Source organism: Ammospiza caudacuta, chromosome 4, assembly GCF_027887145.1.
Source record: "Ammospiza caudacuta isolate bAmmCau1 chromosome 4, bAmmCau1.pri, whole genome shotgun sequence".
NCBI classification, from domain to species: domain Eukaryota; kingdom Metazoa; phylum Chordata; class Aves; order Passeriformes; family Passerellidae; genus Ammospiza; species Ammospiza caudacuta.
In genome coordinates this window covers 59618482-59633423 of record NC_080596.1, presented here as the reverse complement: position 1 = coordinate 59633423, position 14942 = coordinate 59618482, and the positions used below count along the sequence as shown (strand labels likewise).

The window sequence follows — 14942 nt, the reverse complement described above, 5'->3', positions numbered from 1 at the left end:
AACACTGCATGGAAATCACTAGTACCAAGTATGCATCCCCAAAACCACTTTTTTTTGTCCATTTTAAGGCTTGACCATTCAGCACTTGATTCTACTCAGCTACAGAATGGAGATAATAACTTATATAATAACTCCTCTTTGGGGAGTTATTACATAAGCCAAGAAAGAAATGCTTGAAGTGCTGAAGATCTCTAGCTGGAAATTCCCATAGAAAGCAAAAGCAGCCACACAGTGTTTACAGTTACAAGCCCAATTTTCTGCTGATATAAACTGGCTAAAGAACAGCTCTGTCAGTAGTTTACTCTTCAGTAAAATTGTCCACATAAAGACGGTGGGTCAGAAGTTACTTGATTAACTTCACTAAACTCAGGACAGTGGAAAAAAGAGATGTTTTCATAGACTTTCATAAGAGAAAACACGCAGTAAATCAGAGAGAAAAACTGGGTAGGTGAACCAGCTAAACAGCCCTACAAGGAATGCTGCAGAGCCTCTGGATGACTGGATACAGTCCCAACCATGATTTTATTCTCTCTTCAGGGCAAAATATCCTCCTTATTATGACAAGTTCAGAACTGGCTGAGCATTGTCAAAACGATAGATGAAGCAATGTCCCTATGGCTGGAAGATTCACTGCTCAGTTACAGACCCTCAGCTGGAGAGATTGCTGCACAGTGGCAGAGCACCAGAAAATGAAGAGAAGTTAACTAAGGGTGCCTAATGTTAGGGAAAAATGAAAATCAAGGCCAGTACTCCGAATGACAGATTACACCTCATGCACGATAAATCAGAAATACATTTTTACAGGAGGAATGTTAGGAGGAAGAGAAGGCGTTGGGATCAGTCACTGTGACCACTTCCTTCTTCTACCAGCCTTCTACAACAAGTTACCTCAATTTCTTTGGCTTCCATGTATTTCTAATACTGAGGGCAGTTTTCTGTGGCCTGGTCTGAGGGCTCTGCACACAGAGTACATTCATCTGTACAAACGAAGCCACTGAACAAGCAGCTTCTTGTAAGGTCATGGTCTTACCAGTCCTTTTATTTTTAATGCAGCATTTCCCAGGGATGCTGACAAATAAGTGTAGTTTTACCAGTCTATTGGATGTGCTGAGACAAACAGGAAAATTTCAGACCTCACTTGACCACAAAATGCACAGATGCACATACACTCAAGCACGCATGGAAAAAGATAATTTTTGGGTCAGAGTGTGTAACTGCACTCATTTTTTTCTTGTACATTTTTGTGGGAACATTTTAGGACTCCAGTCTGGAAAATTCCATCACTTTTTGTTGCCCACCATATTACTGAGATGATCTCAGCTCTAGCCTGCATTTATACTAGCTTTGCTCCTTCCTCTGAAATCCTGACAGGCTCTTTGGTGACATCAGCTATCTGTTTTCATCAAGTATTTGTTAGCTGGTAAATCTGAAACTCCCTTTGTGGTTTCCAGTCTAGACTGCAATTTGCACTATGTTTATCAGTTGGGGCTTTTTTGGTGTCATCTTTACAAAAAAAAAAAGTCTGAAGTATTCTACATCGATTTAGAATTTGTCTTCCAATATATATTTTAAAATTATTTACTTAAACATATTCTGTACTGATTATATACATGAACTGGAAAAAGAACTGGTTTAGCTTTCAAAGGACAATCTGGTCTCCAAAAACATTTTGAGCTTTTTAGGATGAACTGTAAAGCTTTAATGTGACAGTTTACATTTGATTTCACGAGAACCCATTGCTCCTGGGTGATAATCTGCCTCAAGTGGCAAACACTGGTGCAGTATCTTTGACCAGGAAGGCATATTATGCTCTAAAAATGTGGTTGCAGAGTTCTTTCTCATTGTCAGTCTCTGGATCTTTCCATTTTATTAACTATAGAAATCACATGTAAGGGACAGAGCACTGGGAGGGATCCTGGCTCTCTGACTGACAGGCTGGGAAAGCTAAAATCTCCCAAGATTTAGAGCAGTGACCTCTTTCATAGTGCAAGAATGTCCTACACAAAGCCACACATGATTTTCAGAAGCTAATTTTGAGTAAGGCTTCAATGATCCAAACATAATTGCTTACATAATTTTTAAAATTCCTTAAATTTTGGTGTATTTTAAAAAGCACAGAAAGCAATGCTTATTTTATTTCTCCAAAGGCCGTACTTTTTTTGGAAAACACTGGAGCTGTTGCAAGAGCTGCACAGATCTTTTCTGGTTAGCTGTGGGAAAGGATCTGTACTGCAGAAGCAAAGGGCTGAAGCAGCACTGAGGACTTGGAAGTTGAGTACAGTAACAGTGCCATGTACTTGAAAGATTTCATGAATAGAGAGCTTTGCAGCATGAAGGAGCTAAATAAAGTGCTGTCAGACTGTCTCCAAATGCTTTGCAGACACACAGAATACACAACTGTGTGAACATGCAACTGCACAAAATCCCTCTTTTTCTTCTCAATTTGAAGCAGCAGGAATGCATCTGGGACATGGAAAAATCTAGTACTGCTCTGTCTGCCTGTGTGGGGATGCTTTATATACAATTTAAAAAAATAAAACAATTTTTATGAAAGAACGTCTGATAGATGCCAGTGAATTCAGAATTACTAAATTGAGAACAACACAGGAAATAAGGGTGAAGTTCCTATGATCTAATTACAGCGGAATTCCCTTGGAAGGGAACATGACTTATGAACTTCTCTTCATTCCAATCAGTGGTTTTGAACTGCTAGCTGAACTAGTGGGACACTTGCATGATTTTAAAACTTAGGACAAGATATTAATGTTAGAAGAAGCCTAACAAACACATGGCTGGATTAATTGCCATTAAAATGACAATAGAGCATTTTCTAAGTCAGGATACAAAGTCACAGTCAAAACCAAACACACATAAACCTCAAACCCCCAAAAGGTATATTCAAATATTGCAAAATAGGAAATTACAGATTAATTTTCCATTTAGTACATTAGCCCACAGCAGAATTTATACTGTTTAAGCTGCATTTTATGTCTCCCTCTTCTGCAGAAAAACTATCTGCCATCAGGAAATTCCTATGTGTTTAATTCAATTGTATTTGGGGAAATACAATTTATTCTTAGAAAAATAAGTACCATATAAGGTTAGATCACAGCACAGCATGGAGAATGCCTGATGAGTCTGATGCCTTCAGACATATACATGTATTTAAAAGGCTGGATTTCAAGGTCTTAAAACAGCTGCTACTGCAACTGCAGTGATAGTTTCCCACACTACTTCACTGACCTCCACCTTTGAGACTGGCAAATCCAACATAAATACTTGTAATTTGGTTAGGATCTGTAACTGCAGCCCTTGCCTTGGGATTTTCCATGTCTGCAGACATTGAACAGAGAGGAATGGAAGATGACAAAATCCTGTTTTCTCCGAAGTCTGCGTTCGCAGGAGAAACCATAACAGATGATACTTTGCTAAACCAGAATTAGGAAACTTGAATGGCCTTCAGGAAGCTGAAGGATTTTTTTTCCATCCAGGTATCTACTCAGAGAATCTTCTTTTTAGAAAGGTGACACCATGCCAAAAAATAATATGGGTGCCAGCTACCTCCACCTGAGGGAATTTGAACCTTCCACTCACCAAAACTGTGCCCTAACCACCAAATCTTTCTGGAAAATGAACTGGAGAAGAAGATGGAAGGGAATTTGCCACCTCTCTTCTCTGCACCAGATTATTGTGCTATTAGTGAGAAAACCATCACAGCAGCAGCACTGGGTTAACCCTGAGGAATTGCTTCAAGGCCTGAACCTAAAGTCTGTATTTCTGAAGTCCCAAATTAGATGGGATTTAAGTGGTCTGGATTTGTCTGGAAGTTGCTGTCTGTGTCTCAGTTTGTGACAGTAACAGAGCAATGTGAACACTCTGTGGGTAGAAAAACTGGTCAGAAATCCCCCCTTACCTTTAGCCACTGTTCTGCCTGCTCTTTGCTCTGCACTGCCAGAACCAGGGCATCTGCTCCCTGGTGAGAGATTTTCAGCTCGTGCTTCTTCTTTTTGCTGTCTTTGGGAATATAGGTGATACTGCAGTCATTCAGGAACAGCTCCATCTGGGGCTGCTGGTCCTTGGAGCTTTTGTAACACTAAATAAACATAAGGGAAGTTCCAGAGTTAGATATAATCTTTCTGAACCTTGGGGGGAAAACTCTTATTATGTAGAAATGCTATATTTTTAATTCATCACATTTTGAATATATTTTACACATCCCTTTACCACATACCACAGAGTTCAGCCAGAGCAAACTCATCCACTCTGTAAAGCAAAATTACTTCCAGACTGACAATAATAAATGCCTTTTATTGCAGGACAGGTACATCATATGGAGAGCATTAAGTGTGTCTGCATTATCCTTATGACTCAACCTTGACCTTGATCAGGTAGGAAGAGGGTGATTTAGGATATCTGTTCATATGTAGCAGCAGAATAAACCTGTAACTCAACAACTTTAAAGGCCAGATGTTTACCTTGCTCTTCAGTCACAGACCAGCACATGAAGGCAAATCTACATCAGTGCCTACACACTTTAATTGCAAAGACACTGACACATGCTTTACTCACCAGCTCATTTGCTTGAGGTAAGTAAAAAAAAAACTTCATGGAAAGTGGGTAAAATCACACTTTTTCAGTTAATACAGTCTAATAGTTCCTGCACAAATTTCCAAGTTACTTCATTTTGCAAGCTCCTGGCTACAATGATGTACTTACATTTATTTCTTCCCTCATCAGTAAAACCCTCAGCCACAGCCATTTCCTGCTGGGTCACTGATGGCCTGTTCTCTGCTGGAACTGGTGATCTGAAGACAGAGGACTCCCTCTTTACATCACTTGTCCTACAGACCCAGGCTCCATTCCCTCCTTCCAACCCATCACTGCAGCTGAGGCTCCCAAAGACTGCAGAACAATGTTTAACTCTCTATACAAATGTCCAGTTATTTTATATACCTATGTAAACTGGTCTTTTCCTCATACAGATAAGCACTAAGGCTGAAAAGACATCTGATACTAAAGGGGTCTCTGACAATCTAGACTAACTAGTATCAGCATACAAAGAACAGCTGAGCATTTATGTGAATAGAGAAAAGCACATGAATTTCTGCATGTCCACAGCAGTATTCATGCCAGGATGCAATTGTCAGGAAGACAATTGATGAAAGTATGTTATAAACACTACAAGTTAGGCTGAGCAAATACAGCCAATTCTAAACCAGACTCTGCAGATCACTGACAAGCCTTCCCTCTCCAAAGCCCATTACCCTAAAGTTTCTCCAGTTTGGTCACAGATTTTTAATTTGCAACATTTAAAAAAATACTAACTTTTCAAGCTATGAAGTCTTTAAGAAATACAACATTATTCACTTTAAGAACCAATAAACAGCCTGTAATTCCTTTTATATTAATCTAAATATTTTATTTAAAATTATACATTTCTAAAGCTGAAGTATGTATATATTAAAAGACTTTAAATGAAATGTGAGTCCCTAACGGACTTTAAGTGAAAAGTAATTCTCTACTAAAAGTTATTTCTAATGTCTAATCCTAATTAAAATACTTTTGTTTTATGATGACAGCTGCATTTATGACACAAGCAATTACTAATCCCTAAGAACACATATTTGTTTTACTTGCATATCTCATAAGTTAACTGTCCAAGTCCTCCTTCAAACAATAAACCAATCTTGCATAACTTGGTCATTAGACTCTTATTGTGACTTTTATTTTCTTAATCCACATTATAGAATTACTGAAAGATGATCCCTCTAAGGAAAAAAAAAAAGCTTTTCGGACCACACATGTGGGTAAAGGAAATGAAAATATAAAAAATAACATATTTTTATATGGAACGATAAATGTAATTGTAGAACAAATGCTGTATGACTTCAGGGAAAAATCTGGTTCTCTGTCTCTTCCCTTCCTTTCTTCAAGCTATTATCAGCTGGTCCTGAAATCTGATATGATACTAATATATGGTGATAAAAATGTGCATTAAGGATAATGGCATTATAAGAATATAATAAAAGCTGAATCAGAATGAACTTTTTTTCCAACATTTAAATACAGGAGGGTACAAAAATTAAAGCTACTGCAAACTAGCAAATTCATTCCAACTGTATTTTCAGAAATCTCTTACCTCCATGTCATATCCTGCTATTTTCTATACTGCCATAAGCACAAATGTACTTGGAAAGTGAACACACCTAAACTACACTGTACACTGTAGAATAGAGAGGTTCTACAACTTGTTAAATTGTAGATGTTCTATAACTTGTTAATCAGCTTTTAACACTTGGGATAGTGCAGTAATTGTTATGTAATTAGGTACAATGGCTGGAAGCACCCTATCAGAAGGCAGGAGCACCGAGGACCCCAACTTATTGATTAATACAAGCATTAGTTTGCTCATAATGAAACACGGTAAATGCCTCCCTGAATTAAGGTCTATTTTCAGAAAACAAAAATACATCTGTGAGCAGATAATTCATGGAATCTTTCACTGGTGCCTCCAATCAGAAAGAAGCATAACAGATTTGCTTAAGGAATAAATACATCCACTTGTTTCTGTCCATTTTATAATGCAGCTGTGCATCATGTGAATACTGCATCATAATTACTGCAGAGCAGATGGCAAAGGTTTAGTTTAAAGTGTGTACATTACCACAGCATATGCTGCCAAGTGAATTCTTAGTCCAACAAGGGACTTTTCTCTCCAGCAGTCTGATCCAACAGTTCACACACAGAGCTCCCTATGAGATTTTTTGTCCGCAGGGAATGAAAGACTGGATTTACAGTTTCAGCAACTATTTTTTTCCAAATTAAATATTTTAGAAGATAATGGGCCAGATGTTCTTTCCAATATCAGAGAACTGCTGGGGTTCAAGCTGAAGTGAAATAAAACTCAAAGTTCTAAGTGGTGAAATGATACACTTATAATTTCAGTGCTTTTCTGCTTCTTGGGTAAATCATGACCGAACTCTTTGGTAAGGTTACTGCAGACTTGGCCACTGTTTGCAGAATATATTCCAAAAATCAGATTCCTGTAAAAATAAATACATCATTTAAAAGGTACAATGAAAATATAGCTAGATAAAAATAAGAATTACCAGTAGTTTGTTTTCTTTGATAACACACAGTATTTTGGTCCATTGCCCAAATCGTTTTTTTCTAAGAAGGAAGGCACAGATTTTGGCATCCTTCACCAGATCCATAGAGGCTTCCTCAGAAGGCCACTGATGTCTCATTTTCTTCCCCTTTCCATCCTCCTCCTCTTCATCGTAGGATTCATAAGAGCTGCTCATGGCATCTGAGTCATAATCTTTAATAAAAGTGTAAAAGTGTTAGGTTAAAACACTTAGCCATGAAGCACACTGCAATAACTGAAAACCTCAAGAAGGTTAATTTTAAGTGAAAGCTTTGGAAAATCAGCCAAGAACAAGTTACTGTTTCAGCGCTCAGTAATATCAATGCATTACATTAATTAAACACAAGATACTTTGCCAAGACCCAGACAGACACCTTGTGAATTTTAATGAAACAGGAAGCTGGGAATACCTAGCTAGAATTTTAGATAGTGTTCCATTATCTTCAAAATATTATTTGACAGATAGCTTCATTTTCTGTAATTCTTTCACAGAGAAATATCTTCATCTTGCTTTAGTACATCACATCAAGAAACAAATAGCCCATATGGTAAAGGTCATAAGAATAGATTATAGGGCAGGATCTACCCACCACAACATTTCATATAATTCCCAAATACAGACAAGTAATTCATACACACTCTTGTGTGCCATCTACATGCAATCACTTATTTACAAACCAACCAGAGGGATTTGGGGAAGTTAGAGATATTTCATTTTCATGATTATGTTCTGAAATTTTCTTCAGTGCTTGTTTACTTTTACAGGTAAGACACATGGTATGTAAGTCTCCTTGCTATTAATGACATTACAAAAATATTCCATGGGAATGTTTACTTAAAATAATTATATCTATCCCAACAGATGCATTCTTGCACTTCTATTTCAAGCACTTTTTCTATTGTCTTCTCCATCTCAAATACTCCAAACAGCTAAGGTTATATCTTTTAATATACTTTGGTACCTGATTTGAATTACCACAGAACTGCATTTAGTGGACATTTCGCATGAGTGAAGACGTATTACTAATTGCACAATTGAATTTAAAAACAAATTCATTAACAGTGAAGAGAGGAATTCTTTTAACACAATTTTTAAGATATGATAAAGTTCAGAAAATAAGAAAATACAAAAAAATCTCAGCGAGTGAAATCTCAAGTCACGCTAACAGTGCTTTAAATGTCTGTGTATATATATATATATATATACACATACATACATATAATTGAATTATGGAATTATCAAAGAACTTTTAAGACCGATATCCTAAATATTTTTTAAATGTTTAAGTACAATAACAAATCAGCTTCATATTTTTTCTTTTTTTTCCCTAAGTGATTTTTAGCAGTGCTATTAATATTTGCATTATTAATAGTTTTCTGCCTAAGCATGGCTCTTGTTTAACAAAACCCAAGTCAGAAGTTCACTGGGTTACAAGGTGTAGCAGGACCACCCTGCAGCATTTCAAGGGAGGAAATGAAGAGAAGAGTGATTCTGCTGCTCTTCTAAGTCCATATGTTCTTTCATTTGCTTTCCAGCACATGAAACTCTTTTCTTACCTTGAATTTCTTAGGTTAATTAAAAGCTGCTAGATAACATCAGTTTGTGCAGTATACAGATGAATAGTATTTTAGTTTTAAGGTGACTCCTATGCATGTTTTAAGAACAGAGAGATAATTTAAAATAATTAAAATGGCTATAAAACAGGGGAAGATAAGCCTTTAATCTTTGGACCATAGAAAATAATGATTAGTGATAAATCAGCCCTACACAAGTAATAAATTACTCCAGCCAATAAAAAAGCAGCAAAAAGATGGTACATAAATGACCCTGTGTAAAGGTCACAGTAGTCATTGCAGTGCTTCATCAGGGTGCTCTCAGCACAGCTCCACTGAAGTGCACAGCTCTTTGGGGAAGTATTAGGGTGTGAAAAAGAGCATTTGGGTGTTGGAGAAGGACATTCTGGTAGACAGCCAGAGGCAGCCCTCTGCCTACTGCCCTGAAGGAGTGGGCACAAAATACTGCCATGGGCATCACACATGGCCTGTGGGAGCTGCTGTGACCAATTCATCCCTTTCCACAATGTGCCGTCAGAAATGCTGCAAATCACATCTTTCCAACTGTTCCTTCCCCCCCCCCCCTTTATTTGTCTATTTTAGCAAGCAATTCAGTGCAATAGAGGCACAGCAGGCAGATGTGCAGGTCAGTACCTGCACAGAAACCTCCATATTCACGGTGTGATCAATTTAGAGGGGTCTGGGCAATATCTAGCTCTGGACTCCTGGTCCAGGGCCCCCATTATCTGTGGTTCAAATAAGTCCAAAAGATTAATGGCTAATTTGGACCCTCTGTCTGCAATAGCTACTGAAACCTGTTTATGTGCTCCTCACTTGAGAACCAAATTTAGTTTTCTGTAAAAGGAGCCTGGTTTGAGCACACCAAAACAGTTCTGCAAACCAATCCAATACACACCAAAACAGTTCTGCAAACCAGTCCAGCACACACCAAAACAGTTCTGCAAACCAGTCCAACACACACCAAAACAGTTCTGCAAACCAGTCCAGCACACACCAAAACAGTTCTGCATACCAACCCAAGGCATGGCCAGCGAGGATAACCAGAACTGGCCCAAACTGTCAAAGTAACTCTCACAACACAACGCCACAGCACCAACAGAGATGAAGTTCTCAAATACTAAAAAAGCTGAAGGACAGTGGAATTACCAACTGCTCAGAAACAGCCTGGAAACATCTTACTCACTGGAAGTGATGTACTCAGGAGCCTTCCCAGGACTAAGCGGCACTGCCTCTTCATAATAGCCTTCAGGAAGGGAGGAGGTTGGCAGTGGTGGAGGCCCATTGTCTGGTGGCTAAAGGAACAAAAAAAAAAAAAGAAAAAGTGATTACAGACCAACAAGGTGCTAAATTAAACATGAACAGAACATCTGCTCATGATCAGTGCCAATACAACCAGCTTCATAAACCCTGCTCTTGTAACTATTCCTTATGTTAACTATCTCTAAAGGCAAGGCTTTGGAGGGCTCAATTAGATGCTCTGCAAGGTAGCGTCTTTTAGATGAGAAGAAAGTCCAAATCTCAAGTTCCTCATATATTATTATAATTAAACAATAATAAGTAAAGGTTGAGACTTGAAGCAGTAAAGCAACTTAATTATGCTTCATAACATTCTGACACATTTTTAAATGTATCATTATTGTCCAGACTTTTACCTCTGCCACGATAAGGAAACAAAACCTTCTTACGTGTCCTCCAACTGAGTTCTTTAGAGATGATAAACACTGTAGAATCCTACTTGTCATTGCTAAGGATGACAAGATCAATACTACAGCTACACTAAAAGAATTTCTCTCTACAACGGCATTAAGTGGTAAAAATGCTGAAAAGATATAGTTCTCCATTTAAATCTAATGGGTCTATGTAGGAAAGAGATTTCTATGCATAGACCCCTTTACAGTGTTAAGGCTAATTTATTAGCATTTTGCACTTAAAATAATTCACATTAGAGCAGCAAACAGCAGTTTGGCTGCACACTGCAGAAAAGTTAAATAGCCTGGGCTGGCAGAGACTAAGAACATAAAATTGAACCATATTTTCATGATAGGTGTTTCTTCAGTGGCAAATCAATTCTTAATATACATATTAATGTTTATAATGCTATTTCTACATAGTGAAAAGTGATCTACAAACAAGGAAAAGTTTGAAAAATCAATAAACTATTACATGATAAAATAAATATGTCAAATAATAGGTCAAATTCTAAAATGCTTCTTTTAAATATAAACCTGTTTTTAATTTAAAACTAACCAACTGGTGGTACGTAGATATAATAACAAACTAAATGTAGTACTCTGTGACTTCTTCCATATGACTTTACTGTTCTATTTCCTTAACAAGTACCAAAACAACTGTATTTTATGGAACCCATTCATATTTGCCCCAGGTTTTTAGTTTCCTATTTATGTGTTATAGAAAATACTGAAGCCTTTTCTTAGCACCAGTGGTTTATTTCATGATTACAAAAATTAAACTTGCAAGCAGAGTTGTATTTCTGCAGTAAGTTTTTCAAGATTTTTTTAATGGAATGACAGAGATGCATTGCTGTTTGTCTGCACTGGACTGAGTGTAAACTAAGGGAATGAAGGGAGATACTGAAGTGAGAACCTGGTCAGATATAGAGATAGAGACACTTCTGGGCTGTACCTCAGGTGTGCTGACCAGTCTAGCAGAGCCTTCTTCCACATCTCACAGATGAGGCCACAGGGACTGTGCTCCCCTTTTGCTACAGACCTGAAGTTACCTGGGAGGAGCCTGAGCTCTAATAACATGTGCCATTAACTGCAGTGAAATTACTTCTGTGGGCACTTTCAGGGCTGGATTCATCTTTGAATATTTCAAAGCTAGACATCTCCAAATCTCACTGCTGATTACACACCTACACCAGTCACCCAATTCTTGACACCATCACTAAATGAGTCCCACCCTTAGAGTGCTCTGTAGTGCGATTCCCATCAAGGAGGTTATTCCACCCTGCAGGTAAGTGCTTGTGCATTCCCAGAGTGCAGCAAGGCAAGGAGCTAGTGACTAACCCTGCCCTTCATCCAGCATGGACTCACCTTCGCACACCAAATAAAACGAGAGACTTTTTCACAAACAATGAACTGGTTCACAACTGAGCACAGAAATTCCTGGTCAGACTGAAATTTACACTAATGTTACTTCCATTATCAAATGATACAGCCAACTTCTTATGGCACAATAAATTACAAATTACAGTTGGCAATTACTGTTACCTATAATGCGAACCAAATGAGATTTCCTCACATACCAGATTTGCTAGAGAAATTATCCGTCAAAAAAGCAAAATAAAGAAAAAATATGACTTTTAGTGTAGTGATCCTGTAATTTTGCTGAAAAAAAATCAAACTGACAACCTGCACATCGTGACAAAATAAATGAGTCTTTCAAGGTCAGCTGCTGCTATACAACAGCCATAAAGGACATTAAAAATTATTACATGTCCATTACTATTGGAAAACTGACAGCAATTATGAATTGCTCTACACATATCACCTCTGTGTAGCCTGAAGTGCTAAACACAAAAAGCAGGACTGCCTCCAAAGAGTTGATTTTCCCGCTTCACTCAAGTGGGGAGAAGCTTGTTCTCGTTAGCTGGGGTCACAGTTTGTTCCTGGGGCAATATACATTCATACCACCCTTTCCATTAGACAAATTAATTTCTTGGTCTAGCCTTAAACCATTTTTTCCATCACCTGCATATAATATATGAAATTCCTATCATTATTAGACCTCATTCACCCAGGAAATAAATGAATACATGTCCTGAGTCATTCCAATTTTGACTTGACACAGCACCAAGGTTTCAAAGCTGTATTTTATCCCGAGACAAATGAGAAATCCCAATAAAGATCAGGAGAAAAAAAAAATCCTTGTTTTTAGACAAAATGTTATTCAGAAAGAAAGAAAAAAGGAAATGAAACACAAATGGTGCTTGTCTGATTCCGACCCTGCTGGAGCACCAGTTACTTCATACAGCTGGGGCGGGCTGGGCTCTGCAGCCAAGGTCAACACAGATGGAATCCATTGCTGAATTAACTGGGCCCTCCTCTCTGAAATGCATTTTGCAGTGCTTGCCACAACGAAGTTGAAAACAATTATAAAAAATATTTTTTTTTAAAAGGGAGAAACAGAAACATCCAACATTAAATTCTTTCTGATAAAAGTGAGGCTGCTTTAATATTAAAAAAACCCCACAATTGATTAAATGCAAAATAAAATCACAAATCTGTACCATAAACAACTACATCTTTTGGCAGCTATATAGTTTATGAGTTTGACCACCAAGATATGCAAAAACATATATGTGTACATTCTGGTATTAGTTACTAATATTATAGCTCTTTAATGTTTTTACTATTGCTTGTTGTATAGTTTCATTCTTTCCACTCAGCAATTTTTAGTGGAAGAATTTTTATGAAGTTATGAATTATGAGTTAAGTCTTTATCCAATAACTTTTCTATAGTTTACCTGAAAATATAAAAAGGCCATAAACTCCACAAAATTATTTATATATTCTGTAAAAAGATTAAATAACAAAAAGACCAGAACATATGTAGCTTGAGCGGTATCAGGAGGAAAGACCTGGCAACCTGCAAGGAAGGCATCAGCATGAATTTCTCCTTTTTTATGTGTTTTGTTTTGTTCTGTTTTAATGAGAGGCAACAGAGAAAAAGCCTAGAGAATGTTGCCTCTTAAGATAAACCACCTCTCTCAGTCACAGGAATAAGAACCGAGAAGAGAAATTGGCATTACCTTTACCTCCTTGGAGGAAAAAGGACAAAAATGTAATGTGTTGTTGTCCACAATAAGAAGAGCAATAACGAAACAGTACTGATGAAGACATTTGTCAGGTCCTGGGTTTGAGACCAACTGAGAGCTGCTTTAATTGAAACCAAGAAGCAGATGAGGTGATCATTACAGAGTTGAGATCTCTGATGAAATTAGAGACTGGATTGGGCATGGGATGCCCAATTCCAGCTGACAGGATTGATTGTTAAGAGAAAGAAACAAAATGGTAAAATTTGTTATCCTACTGGACTCTGAAGCAGACTTGTATGGACATTTTAAATTAATGGCGTATTATGATTTTCCCCTCTGCCTGCCCTCCTGTATTCCACAGACCACAAATAAATTATTTCCTCCTTTATCCTAAAAGATACACTACCTTTTTTCCCCCTTCAGTACCCTCAAGGGTACTGAGCAAGACAGACAGTAATTTTTATTTTATGGATGGTCTATCTGATAATCTGGTGACAATATGGAAAGCAGTCTGAAAGACAAAGGAAAATAAATGTCAATGTATAGAGGCCTGAGGATATAAAATCACCTTATACTGCAATGAAGAGTTACACTCTGTAGAAAATAGAAAGAAATACGTTCCTTTATGCAATGATTTAGGATGTGGAGGTTCCAGTGCAAAGCAGTGAGTTCAGCAGAGCCTGTCAGTAACCTGTGCTGCAGGCAAACACTGCCAGCAACTCAAGTGCCACACTTGGAGCTGTGTTATTGCATCAACCACCAGTCTGGATGCAGCTCATACACAGCCCCTCAGTGCTGAAGGCAACACGAGAACAGAAAAGGGGTCACACACTGGAGATGTCCAAGATCTGGGCTCTCAGGAGCAAACTTTGGGACAGGCACATGTCATTGGCTCTGGAGCAAGCTTAGACCTGACCTCTGCACAACCTCACTGCATCTTCAGCCTGGAGGCAGGGGGAAGAGCAGCACACATCTATGATCCCTAACTCCCTAAAATGTGCAGAAACGGATGCCCACAAAGCAAGATGAACCAACAAACTGGGTAAAATGCAATTCACAAAATTACTGAGCATACATTTCAACCAGGCTTTTCTTGTAACACTGTAAGGGTTGGAAACTGGGCATTAGTACTTGCCATGTGCTTGGTATGACAGCCCTTAAATAAGTCAATGTTCTGCTAAAGAGAATTCACTATTAATTTTCAGCAATTGAGGACCTGGATGGACCTTGGGTTTATTCAGGACAAACGTGCTGACTTTGTGGGACATTAAGATCACTTTAAGCTGTGCAATATTATCCTGAGGGTACACAAGGAAAAGCTGAGAAATATTCTTCCTTTGACCTCTGCTTCTTATTCTAAGTTTGTTATTTCTGAGCTTGTCAGTTGGAGACCACAAAACCAGGAGCCAAATAATGTGAAGGAAGTCTAACAACTTACCT

The 14942-nt window shown here is 37.9% G+C and overlaps 1 protein-coding gene across 2 annotated transcripts in view; it reads right to left on the bottom strand.

Moving 5' to 3' along the window:
• Positions 1 to 14942, bottom strand: part of AFAP1 (actin filament associated protein 1) — a 115043-nt gene that overhangs the window by 33652 nt on the left and 66449 nt on the right. For both annotated transcript variants that reach the window (XM_058803464.1, XM_058803465.1), the window contains exons 4-6: positions 9906 to 10014; positions 7110 to 7321; positions 3914 to 4093 (exon numbers count right to left, since the gene is read on the bottom strand). In XM_058803464.1, coding sequence (XP_058659447.1) covers positions 3914 to 4093; positions 7110 to 7321; positions 9906 to 10014 — 501 coding nt within the window. The remainder of the gene's footprint in view (positions 1 to 3913; positions 4094 to 7109; positions 7322 to 9905; positions 10015 to 14942) is intronic.